This window comes from Benincasa hispida, chromosome 2, assembly GCF_009727055.1.
Source record: "Benincasa hispida cultivar B227 chromosome 2, ASM972705v1, whole genome shotgun sequence".
NCBI classification, from domain to species: domain Eukaryota; kingdom Viridiplantae; phylum Streptophyta; class Magnoliopsida; order Cucurbitales; family Cucurbitaceae; genus Benincasa; species Benincasa hispida.
This window is the reverse complement of record NC_052350.1, coordinates 23,861,743-23,875,964: the sequence shown is the minus strand read 5'-3', so window position 1 is coordinate 23,875,964 and position 14,222 is coordinate 23,861,743. Positions and strand designations below refer to the sequence as shown.

Genomic DNA, 14,222 nt, shown 5'->3' with positions numbered 1-14,222 from the left:
TATTAAATGGTGAATAAAACATGAGGTAATTACAATGAGTAGCATTTTTAAGGCTAATATTTAAATCTACAACAACAAAAATAATTGTAAATATAACAAAATCTATTAGCGATAGACCCTATTATTGATAGACTCCAAAGCTAGAACTAATTTTGCTATATTTGAAAATTCTTTTAAATTGTATTATATTTGCAATTATTTAAGTGTATAGCAACAACTTAAAACATTACAAATATAGCAAAATTTATTAGTAATAGATTCTATTCTTGATATACTTCGAGAGTTTGAATTAAATTTTGCTATATCTACAAATTTTGTTACATTGTAGTATGTCTATTTATATTTTAGGCTTGATTGTTATATTTGTAAAATTTTCAAAAAAAAAAAAACATATTTGATTGTTTTGGTTGTTTGATTCACAGAGAAATGAGGTGCTAATATGGCTTGAAGATTTCTCAATATAGGCGTCCAAGTCCAACACGGCTTTAGGAAAATCCCAATTCCTTAGTTCATATATTGTTTTCTAAAATTAGTTGTGAATAGATGAGTTATTTGGTAAAGCCAATATGTTTGTTGCCTTATTTGTGTGTCGATTACGACCATTATTTGTCCACTTTATAGGTCGGCCATACAATTGTCTTTGATACGGCACTTCAAAAACTGTTCAAAATTTCTTGATGTGTGAATTGGACAAAAGCTCTATAAGCTCTATGTCTTAATTGTGAATTGGACGGCACTTCAAAAGCATCCCGTATGTTTAGATTGACTTTCTAATTATTTAAATACGTATAAATATAAAAAATTGTTTATTAACAATTAGAAAATCAATCCAAATGAAATTCAATCATTCTCCTATAGGAAAAGTAAGTGAGTAGTTTCTTTAAATGCTAATTTCGCGACTTAAACAATGAGCTCCAACCTCTCACTAGGAGACATGATTTATGGTTGGATCATAAATAAATTATTCATGAGAGGATCAGTGATATTGAAGGAAAAATAGGTAATTACACTATACGAAATTTAGTTTTTTTTCGACGGTCAAAATCGTTGAGAAAACTAAAAAAAGTGTCGGGAAAGGATTTTCCGATGCATTTTTCATCGTCGGAAAGCCTCGTCAGGAAAACTTCTCCTGATGAAAAAAAACCCATCGTCGGGAATAAAAGATTTTGTGATGGAACAAGTAGAGAGGTTTTTTGCCGATGACCCTCTATTAGGGTCGGCAGAAGGATAAGAGTTGTATGAAAATATCTTATCCTAATGGCAACCTATTTTGACGTTGGGAAAGGTTATCTTTTTCTGATGGCATATTGGAATACCGTTGGAAAAATGTTAAAAAAAAAGTCATGGGAATGACACTTTTTCCCGACAAATCTCAAATAAACTAAAAAGTTAAAAAAAAAAAAAAAAAAAACATCAATGTTGTTTGAATTTTACAAATCTCGAATAAACTAAAATAAACAACTTGTACAATTAATTAGTTCTCCAGTACATAATTTCCCCAAAACATGTTTGAATTTTACATATTTAGCCAAATAAACAACTAATAGTAAGATTCATTTTAAACATTACATAATATCCACAAAACATAAATCCCAAAATAAGATTATATTATATCTACAAAATATAAGCATCGAAATAACATTACGTAATATCCACAAAATATAAACCACAAAGTACCTACAAATCTACAATGCTAATAAATAATTGACTTTATATAGGTATATGAGCTACCATTTAAAATTTAACTCAAACTTAAACATAACTATGTATTTATCCCTGTACTAATAGCTAACTCAATATAAAACTTAGGGTTAAATTTAGTAACATTAATAACTTCACACATAAAGACACTTTAATCTCAAACTCAATATACCATATATCAATCTCAAACTCAATCCATTTATCCATCTATCAATTTCAAACTTAATATACTAATCTTAAACACAGTGTAAAACTTAAAGCTCAACTTAAACTTAAACATAATTATGCATTTATCCCTACCAACTTTAAACTCAACCTAAGAACATCGACAAATTCAAACAAAATTTTATGCAATCTCCTCCCCCGTCTCTCACTTCCACACATTTAATCTCAAGCTCAATTTAAAACTTAAACATAACTTTTATGGAGAGAGCGTATATGAAAATATCTTTGAAAATTACCTAAAGAATAGAAACAATTATTTGAGTTGATTATTTTTAATTACAACTACTTTTATAAAGTCTTCTCTTCCTTGAAATGGTTTGAAAGAGAATTTGTTTTTTAATATATTAGGGCAAAAGGAAGTGGATTTATTATTCCACAATTCTCAATATACATATGTTTCAACCATAAATTAATCCCAAATTATCTAACGACAATATGCAATCACAAATAACACCAATATAAAAAAAATAAAAAAAATCAATTAACTCAACATACAAAAGAAAACATTTAATTTAACATTCAAAACAAACCATTGAACTCAACATCTAAAACAAACAAATTAAATCAGCATCTAAAACAAACCAATTAAATCAAAACACAAAACAAACCAATTAACTCAACATAAAAAAACAAATCATTGAACTCAAGATAAAAAATAAATCATTATAAAGTAGATGAGTAGTTCCCTTCAGTGTTGATTTCGAGACTTGAATAATAGGGTCCTACCCTCGAGTGGGACTTGGTTTATGGTTGGACCATATATAAATTGTTGGGAATGTTCTAGAACTCGCAGTTCGTGTTAAACATTCTATTTATCAATAAAAATGACTTGTTGATTTTCCATTTTATTATGAAAATCCAATAAACGCATCTTTGGCTATAGTCTGAATGTTGTAACTTTATGTAATGACATAAACAGGATCAAGTTGATAGTATATAGCCTAAATGGTCTAATAAGTATATGGATGAAATTTGGTATCTTATCTTGGTAAAACTATTGGATACGACTCACTCTGTAGTTGTTACAAGAAGTTGTAGGGTGCTACAAACGATGTGATCCACAAATCGTTCATGTTGAGACATGTGAGTGAGGGCATCCTATACAATGAGTTTGCATATAGACTGAACCACGAAAATAGTCACTTTTCTTTATAACGACCGGTTACTATTAAAACTAACTATTTCATTTATCATATAATCTAGGTTAACTCGATCTTAATCCTGAGCTAGCTATTAACTCCTATTTGTTCAGAATTATGCTTTGATCTGAAAATGGTGAGAGTAGTCCAACAGCACTGCTCAATAAGCTTACCATTTTGGGGATAAGACCAAATGAATAGTTGGGGACATAGCTTTGCAAGATGGAATTCACTCCTACCCTATTTAGGATTAGCAGATAGGTTGTTCTCTTAAGTACTGAGTCCAGGTCTTAAACAATCGGGACTCGCTTTCTCATGATAGAGAAAGGATTTGATTCATAGAGATTATGAATCAAAATTGTCCATTAGAGGATCAGTAGGAACTTAAGAAACAAGATGTATTTACAGGGGTAAAACAATATTTTTTATCTAACTATGATTACGAACAACCTGTGAAGGATCGACTTACTAATTATGGTTATTAAATGGACATAATATATCTACAGTGAGGGGATTTCAACTATGGGTTATAGTGGAGTGTCCCATTAGTTAACGAATGGAGGTTAGATTGGACTAATGAGTTTAGCCAGTTAATCTCAAATCGTTGGAGCCCATGATTTGTAGGCCTGCGAGGTCCCCCTACTAGCTCGTAAATGGATAAGCTTTAGAGTAGCTTGAGAAATTAATTTGAAATGTTCAAATTAAACGGAATAGGAGAATATATATTTAAATATGATTTAAATATATGAAGATGATTATTGTGCAAAAATTAAATTAATATTTGATATTAAATTAATTATTATTTTAAATTAATTTATGAAATTAATTTTAGAAAATCATTTTCAGTTTTATTAATCAAAATGGTTTTGAAATCATTTTTTGATTTTTAAAAGAGAAATGAAAATCGGTTTCGCATGCAATACTAAATGGAAAATGTAGTTTTTCCATTATCATCATCATCTTGCTCACACAAAGGCCATTATCTTCTCTTCATTATACTTCAAGCATGAGCTGCAAGCCATGCAATTCACTTCTTTCATGTTCATCTTCAATAAATAAAGAAGTTTGGAGTGATTTGAAGAGAGCTAATATAAAAATTTTGAGAGAAAATCTCGGTGAGAAGAAAGAGTTTTTCCATTTGGGTTGCTGTGTGTTCTTCACTGTTCTTCATTAATTCAAGTTGTTCTTGAGTCCCATAACTCTGTCTAAAGCTCAAAGAATATAGCGGGGAAGACCTTAAGGTAGTTCACGGTGATCTTTGGTGAAGACTGATGTTGTACAATCAAGTTCTTGGAGAGTTCTTCAAATGTATGATCTTGAAATCCTCTTTTTAGAAAAGCATGCTTTAGTTACTACCAAAATTAGTGAATTTGAATGCTCATGGATTCTTAATACTTCCGTTGTATGTTATTTAACTCTTTCATAAATTATTCATTAAAAAATCAGTGGTACTTAAGGAGAAAGAGGTAATTACATCACAAGAAATTTAGTTTTTTCCGACAATCAAAATCATCGAGAAAAGTAAAAAAAAAAAAAAAAAAAAAAAAAAAAAAAAAACACTACTGTTGTGTGATAGCCTTTAGAAATACAAGCTATTGTAGTCTTTTTCTTAGAATTATGAGGGTTGATGAGCAAAATATGCATTAAAATGACTAAGAATTCATGTGGAAAAATAAGCTTGCATCGATCAGAGCTGAAAATTCCCGCTAACCCTATATCATGCGTTATCTTGCATCAAAATGTCTATTTTTGTAGTTACCGTAGGAATCAGTCGCATGCGTTGATCCCAGACCATCGCAAAATTCATCGTGTGCGTTGATTTTCACGAAAACAAGTTCGTCGGATGGAATGCTTCAACTATAGAGTGATAGCCGTGATAGAGGATGATCGCAAAGTGGGTGAGATGCATTGATACTTCAGAAGAAATAATCATGAACACGTACCTCATGAGTGTCAAAGAGATAAGGTCATGATGACATTTCACCTACTGTGAGAAGGATGGCAAAGATTCAATGCGGGATTATCAATATTGTTGGCGTTTGAGCTCTATAAATAGAGCTTTGGAGCCCAAATTCAAAGCATCCGAGTCTCTACCTTAGGCAGATTATTGTGATCACAACGAGAGCATGAGCAGGCAGTCTTTGAGAGTTCTTCATTCCCACAACCCCTTCTAATTAACGACCGGAGCTTCGCTAGAGATAGAGCTCGAGAGAGACTACTCCACCGCTCATCCATGGAACAAACAGCAGCCTTGACATACATCTGATGGAAGAAAGAGATTGCCTACATCTGAGATTGCCTACATCTAGCCCTCTATCTATCTTCTTACCTATGTATTATATTACATTTTGGCTGAAGACATTAACATATTTTGTAATCAATGCATGTCTTTAGTTCCTTCAACACCATTGCCATCATCTTCTTCTATTTTATCATCTTTTACTTTCATTATGAGTAAAGTGTAGATTGCAAGAGTTATCACATACTCAATCATGCAGCTTAGAGATATGACACATGTAGAAAACCACCGAGAGGTGTGCATTGCGTAAGTATAATGAATCAATCCTCTTTGCTTAGTGTGAGGCTATCACAATGTTTGTTTATGAGCTGAGTAGCTATAACTAACTGCCCGAGAGGGTAAGTGGTGGAACTCGGTAAGCGAAGTGCGTAGTGTTCCTAGAGATAGGAATAATCTTATATTCAACATAACCATACGTTATAGAGATATAAGCATGTGGCTGACTACCGAGAGATGTGTCATACGTTAGTGTGGTAAGTTGGGATTACCCTTGCGATCAAACATAATGGCTTGGTGAAATTTTCTCCCCTAACCCTACTTCTCCATGCATCTCATCATGCGTCAACAGCTATCGCGTCTCTGTCAATTCTCATAGTCAAACTTCATTTGCTTAGTATGTTTAGCTAGGAGTAGGAGGTGTGCATAGCTAATTAACTTCTTTCTTTTTATTTGTATTCAGCACCTCAAACACATTACTTTACAAGCATCCTTTAATTGCAAGTCTTTGTGTTCGACCTCAGATCATCCCGAGAAACTTGTATTCTTATTATACTTGGCGAGAGAACAAGAAAACTTGTGGCAGGAACGCATGGTCATCGCATAAAAGATTAACGCATACTGCATATCCTTTAGATTATCATGTGATCATTGCATATACCATTAATGCATATTCTTCTTATCAACGCATGATCGATGCATGACCATCGATGCACATTAAATCATCAAAACAAGAAGTATATTTCTTCGCATCATTGGGAATAAAAGATTTTGCGACGGAACAAGTGGGGTAGATTTCTGACAACACCCGAAGATTGACTATGGGATCTCATGAGGAAGCGACAACTGCAGTTGAAGTGGGCATGTTTGATAACGTTCCCATTTTCTGTTTCTCATTTCTTGTTTTTAAGAATTAGAAATAAAAATATGTCTGGTAACTATTTCTAATTCTTGTTTCTTGAAAAAGAGAACAAAAACAGAAATTTGTATGATAACTATTTCTTCTTTATTGTTTCTTGTATTTTTTCCTTACATTTTTTTTACTATTTTATAGTTTAAATATAATTCGATTATGTAAAATAAAAAATATAATATGTATTAAAATATACAAAACTGTAACAAGATTATATAAATAAGAAACATAAGAGGGTTGTAGTTTATGAAATTTGGCCCAATTTTAAGAGATGTTTCCTAAAATTTACAAATGAAAAACAGGAATGGTTATTAAACAAGTATGTTTCTTAGATAATAAGAAAATTGAAATAGGAAACGGGAAACAAGAACATTAGGGTCCATTTAATAACGTTCACATTTTCTGTTTCTTGTTTCTTTTTTTTTTTCCTTGCTTTTTAAGACTTGAAACAGTAATATGTTTGATAGTTATCATTCTTTCTTGTTTCATGAAAAAAAAACAAAAACAAAAATTTGTTTAATAATTGTTTCTTATTTATTTATTATTATTATTATTTTTGTAATAATATGATATAAAAAGATATGTCATACGTTTAACATTGAAAAAGAAATTATAAAAAATTTATATCATCTAATACAAATAAGTTTCGATACACAACCAAAAACAATAACAAATTTGCATCCATCATTCAAATGTTTCCCAAAATTGATCAACAATGTTACCTTTCACTCGAGCCATTTGTATATTATGTTGACTAGAAATAATTGCAATGTCGACTTACATTTAACCCAATTATACTACTCTAAAAATTGGGTAGCAAACTCGCGTGTCTTCAACGATCATTGATTCATTACTAAAGTAATTGAATAGATTATTTTGATGATCATTCAATTTAATGTAATTGTGAATCTTACAATATGCTATTGGTATAATTTTTGTGTGTTGAATAGGTAAGTAAACAATTTTTTTATAATATTTGATTGAGCATGTGATCAAAAATATTAAAGTGAAGCTAAATGAATATCTTAATGAACAAAATTTATAAAGTATAAAATTTTAATTTGTGTCAATATACTAAAAATAAAATTTAAAATTTAAAATAATATATAGACATGATTTTGCAAATTTTAAAATTCAAAAAATATTTAAATTTAAATTTGAAAAGTAAAATAATATAAATCTAAATATTGAAAAATTCAAATTCAAAATTAGAAAAGTTTGTAAAGAAAATAAATAAAGAAAAATTAAAATTGGAAAAAATGAAAATAAAAGAAATAAAAACAAAGTAATTTGACATATCAATGATTTAAACTCACCACTATGAAGCTAAAGATTAAGAATGTCTACCTTTCAACCATCAAAAGCAAGGTAGGATTTTAATCAATTTAAGAAATCTTTTAATATAAAACAGAAGTGTAAAAGACATAAACTGTTGAGTTGCTTATCCTAAAACTCGTAGTTGGTAAATTTTATAATATGTTCCATTTGATAATAAAGTTGTTATTGAGATTATTCAGTAAAAATGTTATTGAATATGTCAATTGCATTTTTTTAACCCTAAATCCAATAAACTGAGAACCTCATGACTATAGCATGAATACTTGGACTTTATGTGGAGACATAAAAGTGGATCAAGTTCGAGTAATAGCCAAAATGGTCTATAGTATAGCGATAAGACTGGGTACCTCAATCTGGGGACAATATGATACAAATGATGTGATCCTGAATCGTTTATGTGGAGACATGTGAGTGGGTGCGTCCTATGCGATGAGTTTGCATAAGACCAACCACGAAATAGTCACTTTTACTTTATAATATCGTTTACTGATAAGACTGACTATTTTAATTCGATGGCCTAGGTAATTCAATCTTAATCCTGAGCTAACTATGAACTCCTGTTTATTCAGGATTATCCTTTAATCTGCATGGCTCAACATCGCCAACTCAATGACTTTCTATTTTATGGGTAAAATCGAGTAGATAGCTGGGGACATAGTCCTGCAAAATGAAATTCACTATATATTATAACACTTATAACATACTTTAATGCATGCAACATGCATTCCTATGGTGGGATTTTAAATCTACATGGCATACTTTATGCACAAAAAAGATTTAATTTTATTAAACATATATTCACAATGCATAATTAATTAAACACACACTGAAGTGGACTAGTTTTAGCATACTAAGCAAGCAAACAACTAAATTATTATAATAATAACTTAGCTTTAGCTCCAAACCGCTCACGAACACTTCTAGTCCGAACCAGCTGAAAAACCCTTGAACTGGACTTCCAAGCCCTGAAACTAGGCTGAATCAGACAAAAACAGGTCGAACCAGCTAAAATTGGCTTGATCGGACCAAACCTGTCTAGCTGGACCAATTATCTTCACGCGTGTACATTTTTGGAAATGTTGAATAACAGTATTATGGAACCGTTGAAAGAGTGTTGCGCCGCTACCGTGATTATGGGCTTGCTAATGAATAGCGCCATAATGCCAGTTGCAATTCTTGTTACACCTTGCTCCAAAAACTTCAAATTACAACCACAGATCAACTTTATTACCTCTAACAAATGTATAGACCCTTCATCATACATTAAAGCCCATAAACAAGGGGCCAATTACAACTGAATTGAGGGAAAATTTTGATGCCAAAACTATAATATATCCACTTCAGCCACCATAACATTCATCACATGCATTAACACCCACAAAGCCAAAATTAATGCAAATTGAGTAAATTATTACTTTTGCTAAAACTTGATTGGATATAACAGTATGTTACTAATAGAGTTTGTTTACATTTTTCAGCATGTTAAACACAATAATACAACTACCTACCTCAGATAAGTTTAACGGTGACAATTACTTAACATGGCAATCAAATATAAATACAATACTGGTACTCAATGATTTGAAGTTCGTTTTATCAAAGGAATGTCCTCCAGTTCCCGGCTCACCGATAAACTGAAATTTTTGAGATCCTTATGAAAAATGGGTAAGGGCAAATGAAAAGGCCCAAGCCTATTTTTTAGCAAGCATATCTGATGTTTTAACTAAAAAACACGAGAGCATGGTCACTGCTAAGGCGATCATAGGTTCATTGCACGTAATGTTCGGAAAATCATCCACATCTGTCAGGCACGATGCTTTTAAGTATGTTTACAACTTTCACATGAAGGAAGGAACCTCTGTTAGAGAACATATTTTGGATATGATGGTCCACTTCAATGTAACGGAGGCAAATGGCGCGGTCATAGATGAAAAGAGTCAAATTAGTTTCATCATAGAATCTCATCTAAAGAGTTTTCTGCAGTTTTGAGCTAATGCAATGATAAATAAGATTGAATACAATCTAACTACTCTTTTACATGAGCTCCAGACTTATCAGTCTCTTATGAAAAATAAGGAACAAGAAGCAAATGTTGTTTCCTTCAAAAAGTTCCAAAAGGCATTGTCCTCGGGAATAAAGTCTAGACCTTCCACTTCACAGAATAAGAGTATTCCAATGAAGAAGAAGAGTAAAGGGAAAATAAAGGCGCCTACAAAATGCAAAGGCAAGGAAAAGTTTCAGACAAAGGAAAATGTTCTCGTTGTAACAAAGATGAGCACTTGAAAAAGAATTGCCCCAAATACCTTGCTGAGAAGAAAGCTAAAAAGGTAAAACAAGGTAAACATGATTTACTCGTTGTTGAAACATGTTTAGTGAAACATGATAACTCTACCTGGATACTTGATTCAAGGGCCACTAACCATATTTGTACTTTTATTCAGGAAACTAGTTTCTAGAGACAGCTTGCAGAGGGCGAGACAACTTTCAAGGTTGGAACAAGAGAAGTTGTCTCAACTAAAGCAATGGGGACTTAAAGTTTTTTTTTTTTTTAGATTCATTTTTCTTGAAAATGTATTTTATGTTCCTGATATGAGAAGGAATTTAGTATCTGATGACGGGAAATTAGAAGTCAATTACTCGACAACTAAAATTCTGTGGACACAATATCCGATGCATGTCTTAAGATATGCGTTGATTATCATGCGTCGATGGTCATGCATTGGAATGATTATGCATTAACAAACATATGCGATGATCATGCATCCTGTCACAAGTTTTCTTGCACTCACGCCAAGTATAACGTGAACGCAAGTTTCTCGGGTGATTCAAGAACGAACACAGGGATTTGTAGCAAGATGTATGCGGTGATGTGCATGTGGCGGTTGAATAAAAGAATGTTGGAGGGGTTGTTAAGCTAACACTACTCCTACTCCTAACTATCAGACAATGCAATGAGAATATGAATAAGAGGTAGAGACACGATAACTATTGACATGAAGTAAATGGATGTAAAAATAGATAAAAAGTGGAGATGTCTTCATTGCAACCCTTAAGAGTGACCGCAAGGGCAACCTTAGTCAAAAAAAGCCATGCGATCATGCTACACACACTTGAGCCTAACTCTAGGACGTATGCAATATATATGCAAAAGTGCCAAGAAGCCTATGCTAGCCTAAACCCCTATAACCCGCTCACGTGCTTTCGCGTATGAGCGTGATAGCTGCATATCATCACCATATCCTACTTCCTGAACACATGCAATATCCTATCCATAGAGTGCATATGATGTGTGATGGGAAACGAAACTTATTCCTAAGTCTCCATTCTTGCTTATGCAAACCTAATCTAGTTCTTCCGAGCATCGATTCTAACCTAGCTTTCCCGAGTCAGGTTCTTTCTTTAGACTCTTTCTCGAGTAGCTCTAAAGGTGCAATGGACGCAAACATAAGACAAGGTAATCGCATGAACTTGGCTAACGTAAGATTATTCTTATCTCTAATGAATATTTGCTTACATTGCTTAATGCGACCAACCACTTACCCTCCCGGGCAATTAGTTGTTGCTGACTCTACTCATGGACAAGTGTGCTACAGCTTCACACTAAGAAAATAAGGTTTTCTCATACACTCATGCAACACACACCTTCCAGTGGTTTGCTACATGCTTCATATCTCTAATTCACATGACTAAGTATGCGATACTCTAGCAATCTCACTCAGTGATGCAATGAAAGTTAAGAATGCTAAGTAAAGAAGATGGAGATGGAATCAAAGGAAACATAAAAATGCATTGAATACATCATGTATTAATTTCTTAATCACAAAATCCAATATAATATAAGAAAAAAGAGAAAATGAAATGACTGGTTGGAAGCAATAACTTGCTTCCAACGGATGTGCGTCAAGGCTATCAGTGGTGCCATGGATGGGCGATGAAGCTAACTCTCCCGAGATCTAGCTCCGGTCGAAAGCTCCAGTCGTCACTCGGAATGGATGAAGGAGGTGAAGAACTCTCAAGCTTCTTCTCATGCATTTGTGTGGATCACAAGGATCCGCCCTATGCGAACCTCAGGCGAAAACCTTGGATTTTACCTTGGGTGAAAACCCAGGATAAGTTGAAATACTGCTCATCAGCTTCTTTATATAGAGCCTGGATCGCCGACAGCATTAATGGACTGCTCTGATTCTGACATTCGCGACACATTTAATCCTTTCTGAATCTCTACTGCTAACGGGGTGGTAGGTGAAATGTCAACATCATCTTTTGATTTTTCCGAGATATCATTGATGAGTTCATTCCACCAACCTTGTGTTGATCCCATTAGTATGCGTTATCGTGTAGCCGCAATCATGCAGTGACCGCATTCGCTTAATACCGCAACTTCTACACGATGACCATAATCGCTTAACGAGCGCAACTCCCATGCGATGGACATATGCGGCTGATTACCGCAATACCCATGTGTTGATTGAACGCGTTCTTCTTTGCGATGGAGAGTTTCTCCGAATGCGGTCATCTATGCGGTAGTTCGGCTTCTGTGTTTGCGTCCACTTCTTGCGTTAGCTACAAAAATAGAACATTGAACGCATAATAATGCATAATAATGGGTTAGCCGAGATTCATCATGCTGAACGATGCAAACTCATTTTCTCATGAATTCCTAACATAATTGTTGCGTATTCTACTTAACAGCCCTCATAATTCTAAATAAAAGGCCTAAGATGACATGCATTTCTGCATGTCATTAGTATTCTATCTCTTGTTTGTTAGTACAATTTTATAAAGTATGTTTTAATATTAATAAAATTTTCATTAGCTCAAGAGGTATTCAAATATGTTATGCAAAACTTGAAAACAACTTATATGTGTTAAAACTAACTGAGGCAAAAGCTATTTTGAATACTGAGATGTTTAAAATAGCTGAGACTCAGAATAAAAGGAAAAAAGATTCTCCTAATGCCTATCCCTGGCACTTGAGACTTGGACACATTGATATTAATAGGATTGAGAGATTGGTCAAAAGTGGACTCATAAGTCAGTTAGAAGACAACTCTTTACCTCCATGTGAATCCTGTCTTGAGGATAAGATGACCAAAAGATCTTTTACAGAAAAGGGTCTTAGAGGCAAGGAACCCTTAGAACTTGTGCATTCAAACCTCTATGGTCCAATGAATGTTAAAGCATGATGAGGGTATGAATATTTCATCAATTTCATTGATGATTATTCAATATATGACTATGTTTACTTAATGCATCACAAGTCTGAAACTCTTGAAAAGTTCAAGGAATATAAGGCTAAGATTGAAAACCTATTAGGTAAAATAATTAAAATACTTCAATCAGATTGAGGTGATGAGTATATGAACTTGAATTTTAAAGACTATTTGATAGGCCATAGAATCTAGTCCCAACTCACTACACCTAGTACACCCCAACAGAATGGTGTATTGGAGAGGAGAAATAGAACCTTATTAGACATGGTTTGTTCAATGATGAGCTATGCTTAATTGCCTAATTCGTTTTAGGGATATACAGTATAGACTGCGGTATACATTTTGAAAATGGTTCCTTCGAATAGTGTTTCTGAAACACCTTATGAATTATGGAGCGGGCGTAAAGGTAGTTTATGTCACTTTAGAATTTGTGGATGCCCAACACATTTGTTGGTGCAAAACCAAAGAAGTTGGAATGTCGTTCAAAATTGTATCTATCCGTAGGATACCCAAAGAAACAAAAGGTGGTTTGTTTTATGATCCTTAAGATGATAAAGTGTTTGTATCAACAAGCGCTACATTCTTAGATGAAGACCATATAAAAGATCATCAACCTTGCAGTAAGCTAGTATTAAATGAAATTTCCAAAGAAGCTAAAAACAAACCAACTAGAGTTGTTGACCAAGTCAATCTTTCAACAAGAGTTGTTGATGGAGCAAGTACTTCTAGTCAGGCACATTATTGTTGATAGTGTCTCGACATAGTGGGAAGGTTGTTCAATAGCCTGACCGTTATATGGGTTTAACAAAACTTAGGTCGTCATACCCGATGATGATTTAGAGGATCCATTGACCTATAAACAAGTAATGAATGATGTAGATCGAGACCAGTGGATCAAAGTCATAGACCTCAAAATGGAGTGCAAACTGGTAAGGTACATATCTTTAAGGCTCGACTGGTGACAAAAGGTTATACCCAAAGAGAGAGGGTGGACTATTAAGAAATCTTCTCTCCTGTTGCCATGATAAAGTCGATTAGAATACTCTTGTCCATAGCCGCCTTTTATGATTATGAAATTTAGCAAATGGATGTCAAGACATCCTTTTTGAATGACAATCTTGAAGAGAGTATCTATATGGCTCAACCAGAAGGGTTCATTAAATAGGGTCAAGAGCAAA

The 14,222-nt window shown here is 33.3% G+C and overlaps 1 protein-coding gene across 4 annotated transcripts in view; it reads left to right on the top strand.

Annotated features, from left to right (window-relative positions):
* LOC120071584 overlaps positions 1-719 on the top strand; it is an 8,276-nt gene extending 7,557 nt beyond the window's left edge. For all 4 annotated transcript variants that reach the window (XM_039023928.1, XM_039023927.1, XM_039023926.1 and 1 more), the window contains one exon: positions 423-719. In XM_039023928.1, the coding sequence (XP_038879856.1) occupies positions 423-464 (42 nt within the window). In that variant the 3' untranslated portion in view covers positions 465-719. The remainder of the gene's footprint in view (positions 1-422) is intronic.
* Positions 720-14,222: the final 13,503 nt, after the last annotated feature.